At 39.2% G+C, this 3,979-nt stretch overlaps 1 protein-coding gene across 1 annotated transcript in view; it reads left to right on the top strand.

The window, feature by feature from the left end:
* LOC102861267 (protein spire homolog 1-like) overlaps positions 1-3,979 on the top strand; it is a 508,352-nt gene that overhangs the window by 476,756 nt on the left and 27,617 nt on the right. Inside the window, 1 exon segment of the mRNA XM_006897017.1 lies at positions 210-352. Coding sequence (XP_006897079.1) covers positions 210-352 — 143 coding nt within the window.

The following is a 3,979-nucleotide window of genomic DNA, read 5'->3' as shown; positions in this document are numbered from 1 at the left end:
CAGTTCTGATTAATCTCCTTTGTCAGTGTGTCCTTTGCCATTCCCTATCAAGAAATTATTTTTAAAGTTTCCCCTGAGACCTGCCCTCTTAGTACTTTACCTTTAAATATGGTGTTTTTCACAAATAATTTAATGTTTCCTGTAAGTACATTCAAAATCCTAGAGTTTTGCTTTGTAAAAGAGTTTATTTCATTTGGTTAAATCACTAGAGCCTCCAAAATTCTTGCCCATATCCTCAACACCCCAGCCAGAGAGACGGCAGCCACCTCAGAGACGCCATTCCATTGAAAAGGAAACACCTACTAACGTGAGGCAGTTTCTGCCGCCATCAAAGCAGAGTTCCCGATCTCTGGTAAGTAATCCAAGGGCTCAGTATGCTGTTCTAAAGATGATTTAGCAATCTTTTACTTTCTTGAGAAGGTAATGTGGAGAAAAATACTTTCAAAGGAGGTTAGAATAAACTTTCAACAACCTTATTTATTTTTTCACTATCTAAAAAACCCAAAATCAAATCCCAGTAGTAACTTAAAAGAAGCTTGGCCATCCTGTGTTCATTTTGAGTACTTTTTCCCCCTCTCTTCAGAAGACTTACTGGTAATTGAAAGTATTAAAGTACTAAAGAAATGCTTCCTTCCTTCCAAGAAGCATTCATTTATTTACATTATTAAAACTATTTCAAGAACTTTGTTGTCATTGTTAAACACCATCAAGTTGAGTAAAATTTACAGTGACTCTATGAATAGTGGATGTGATCCTGCCCTATCTTGTACCATCCTCATCATCTCTGACATATAGAGCCTACTGTTACAGTCAGAGTGTCATTTCATCTCATTGAGGGTCTTTTCCTCCTTCACTGACCTTTCCAAGCTTGATGTCCTTTTCTAAGGACTGGCCTCTTCTAACAACATGCCCAAAGTAAATAAAACAAAGTTTCACCATTCTTGCCTCTAAGGAGCAGCCTGATGCACCTTTTCCAAATGTTTGCCCTTTTGGCAGCCCAAGGGATGTGCAGCACTCTTCTGCAGCACCAAAACCTAAAGGTATTGGTTCTAATTACAGTAGACTGTTTTCAGTCAGATCGAAAGAATTTTGGTCCATCAGTTACAACTGGACATGGTTTTCATATATACTTTGTGATATTAGCAGCCAGAGCTGATATATGGACTGGTTAACAATTTTTCAGACTTTAAGGAGAGTTCTAGGTTTGTTTTGTTGTGGGTAGGTGCTGATGGTGCAGCCTCCAGTTCATACGAATCTTCTGTATAATGGAAGAGAATATTGTCTTCTCCTGTGCCTCATTCTCACAATCACTCTTGTGTTTAAGCCCTTTGTTATACTTAGTGCCTCAGCTGATCCCATTGAGAATATTACTGTTTTTCTTGAGCTCTCTTTCCAGATCTGTTTAGTGGCTTTTATTTTCCGGGGCAGTGCAACATAGTAACTAGGCCCCTGCTAGGAAGATAAGCAAACCAAAAGAGATCTGTAAACATTCTTTTGTAGTTCCATTTGGCTTCAAAATCTGTGCAGCAAGATACAAGACTTAGATCAATAACTATACCCAGAGCATCAAGAAAACAAAGGCACTCAAGCCACAGGACCAACAGTCAACATTATGATAGAGGGAAAAAGGATTGAAGCTGCCAACTCTTTCCTCTTCCTTGGATAATCAGTAAACAAATACTCTTGGTACCAGCAGTCAAGAAATCAGGAGACATATTGCACTGGGAAAGTCCACTGTTAGGGAACTTTCCAGAATATTGAAGAGCAGTGATGTCAGTTTGAAGACTATTGTTGTTGAGTTGAGCACAGCTCATTGTGACCCTATGAACAAAAGGTCTGAATCCTGCTTCCAAGCCTGTCTTAATCTGGGAGCTCTACCAAACCCTGTTTACCAAGGGTAATCATTATGGCATTTGACACACCAGCATTCAGTATCACAGCAACCTAAAGTTATCCAGAACAGCAAACTGACAGACAAGTGCTATACCACTAACAAGAGTCTTCTTCCCAAATACAATTATTAGCAGGCCCAAGGGCCCAACCAAAGGCCTACCCACCAGGTCCTCCAACCAAAGGCCTGCCCACCAGGTCCTGATTGACTTAAACAAGAGGCTTCCAGCCCACAGCTGATTGTTGACTAAATCCAGGTGACCAAGACTAAGGTGTGCCCAGTAACCTGCTGTGTATCTAAGGGATGGACAGTGAATAAGGATGGCAGAAGAAGAATTGATACCTTTGTGTTGTGGTGTTGGAGAAGAGTACTGAATATCCCAAGGACTGCCAAGAAAACAAACAGGTATGTCTTGGAGAGGGTGCCACCAGAGTGCTCCTTGAAGGCAAAGATGGCGAAGCTTCATCTTTCATACTTTGAACAGATAGCTAGGAGAGGATATTCACTACAGAGGAGCTTTCATGCTTGTAAAGATGGGAGGTCAGCAAAGGAGAAGACCTTCAATAAGATGGACTGACACAGTGACTTCAGCAGTAGGGTTGAGTTTGTCAGAGGTGGTGAGGATGGCACAGGATAAGGCACAGTTGAGGTCTACTGTTCATAGGGTCATTATGGCATGCTCAACTTGACAGCCTTTAACAACAATAATTAATTCTAATGCCTTTATTTCTTTCAGATACTCACAAATAACAAACACTGGATTGTGTTTAGATAATTTGCTATAGGCTAAGAATCATGAGGGTTTAATGAAGCAACAGCAGATGTCCCTGGGTCACCCTGGGAGGAAAAGAAAACAAAGCAGAGAGAGGATAGTTGTATGAAGGTACCACGTTTTAACAGTGCTTACAATTGTTGAAGTTGGGTAAATCATCCCTATTCCTAAATAGTTCAGTTAAAGAACTAATGTTTTTCTGGCCATTACTGATAGGAATTGTCTTAAGTTCTAAATAATTTCTACAATACTGCTAGTTGACAAAATCCAGCCTAGTTGATGATTTGCCAGCATAAGAATAGATCTCTTTGATGATGGTGAGGATGATTTGAGTTAATGTTTACAAAGTAAATTAGTTTTTCATTCAACAACTCATATACGTTTTTGTTTTATGATTTTAATTACAGTACGTAGTCATGCTTCCCACTTCTCCTTGTATCAAAAGCAGCACTCTTAAAAAAACAAAAAACAAAAAAAACCCCAGCAAATTCACCATAACCAAGTGGGATTCATAACAGGTATTCAAGGATGGTTCAACATAAGAAAATAAATTTAAATCATTACATTAACAAAGCAAAGAACAGGAATGACATGATCCCGTCAATTGATGCAGAAAAGGCCTTTAACAAAATCCAACACCCTTTCCTGATTAAAACACTCAATAAAATAGGATTGGAGGAAAACTTCTCAATATAGTAAAAAGTATATACACTAACGTGAGAGCCAACATTTTTCTCAGTGGAGAGAGATTAAAGACATTCTCCTTGAGGACAGAAACTAGGCAAGGATGCCCACTATCACCTCTCTTACTCAATATTGTATTGAAAGTCTTAGCGATAGCAATAAGGCAAGAGAAGGAAAAAAGAGGTATCCAAATTGGCAAAGAAGAGGTAAAATTATCTCTCTATGCAGATGGTATGAGAGTCTACTTAGAAAACCCTAAAGACTCAGCAAGAAAACTACTAGACATAGTTGACAAATTCAGCAAAGTGGCAGGATACAAGATCAAAATACAAAAATAAATTGGATTCCTCTACAGTGACAAAGAGAATACAGAGTTGCAGCTAAGAAAAACAATACCCTTCACAATAGCTAACCACAAGATTAATTACTTGGGAATAAATCTAACCAGAAGCACAAAGGATCTAGTCAAGAAAATTACAAAACATTACTTCAAGAAACAAAAAGAGAACTGGAGAAGTGGAAGAATATCCTGTGGAGGGCCTTCCTCTCCTGCGCTGTCCCTCCACCCTCCCAAGCATGATGTCCCTCTCCAAGGACCGGTCTCTCCTCACTACATGTCCGAAGTAAGTTAG

This window comes from Elephantulus edwardii, unplaced genomic scaffold, assembly GCF_000299155.1.
Source record: "Elephantulus edwardii isolate Elephantulus edwardi_28Jun2011 unplaced genomic scaffold, EleEdw1.0 scaffold00196, whole genome shotgun sequence".
Lineage (NCBI taxonomy): Eukaryota > Metazoa > Chordata > Mammalia > Macroscelidea > Macroscelididae > Elephantulus > Elephantulus edwardii.
The sequence above is the reverse complement of the archived record's forward strand: the minus strand, read 5'-3'. Positions and strand labels throughout refer to the sequence as shown.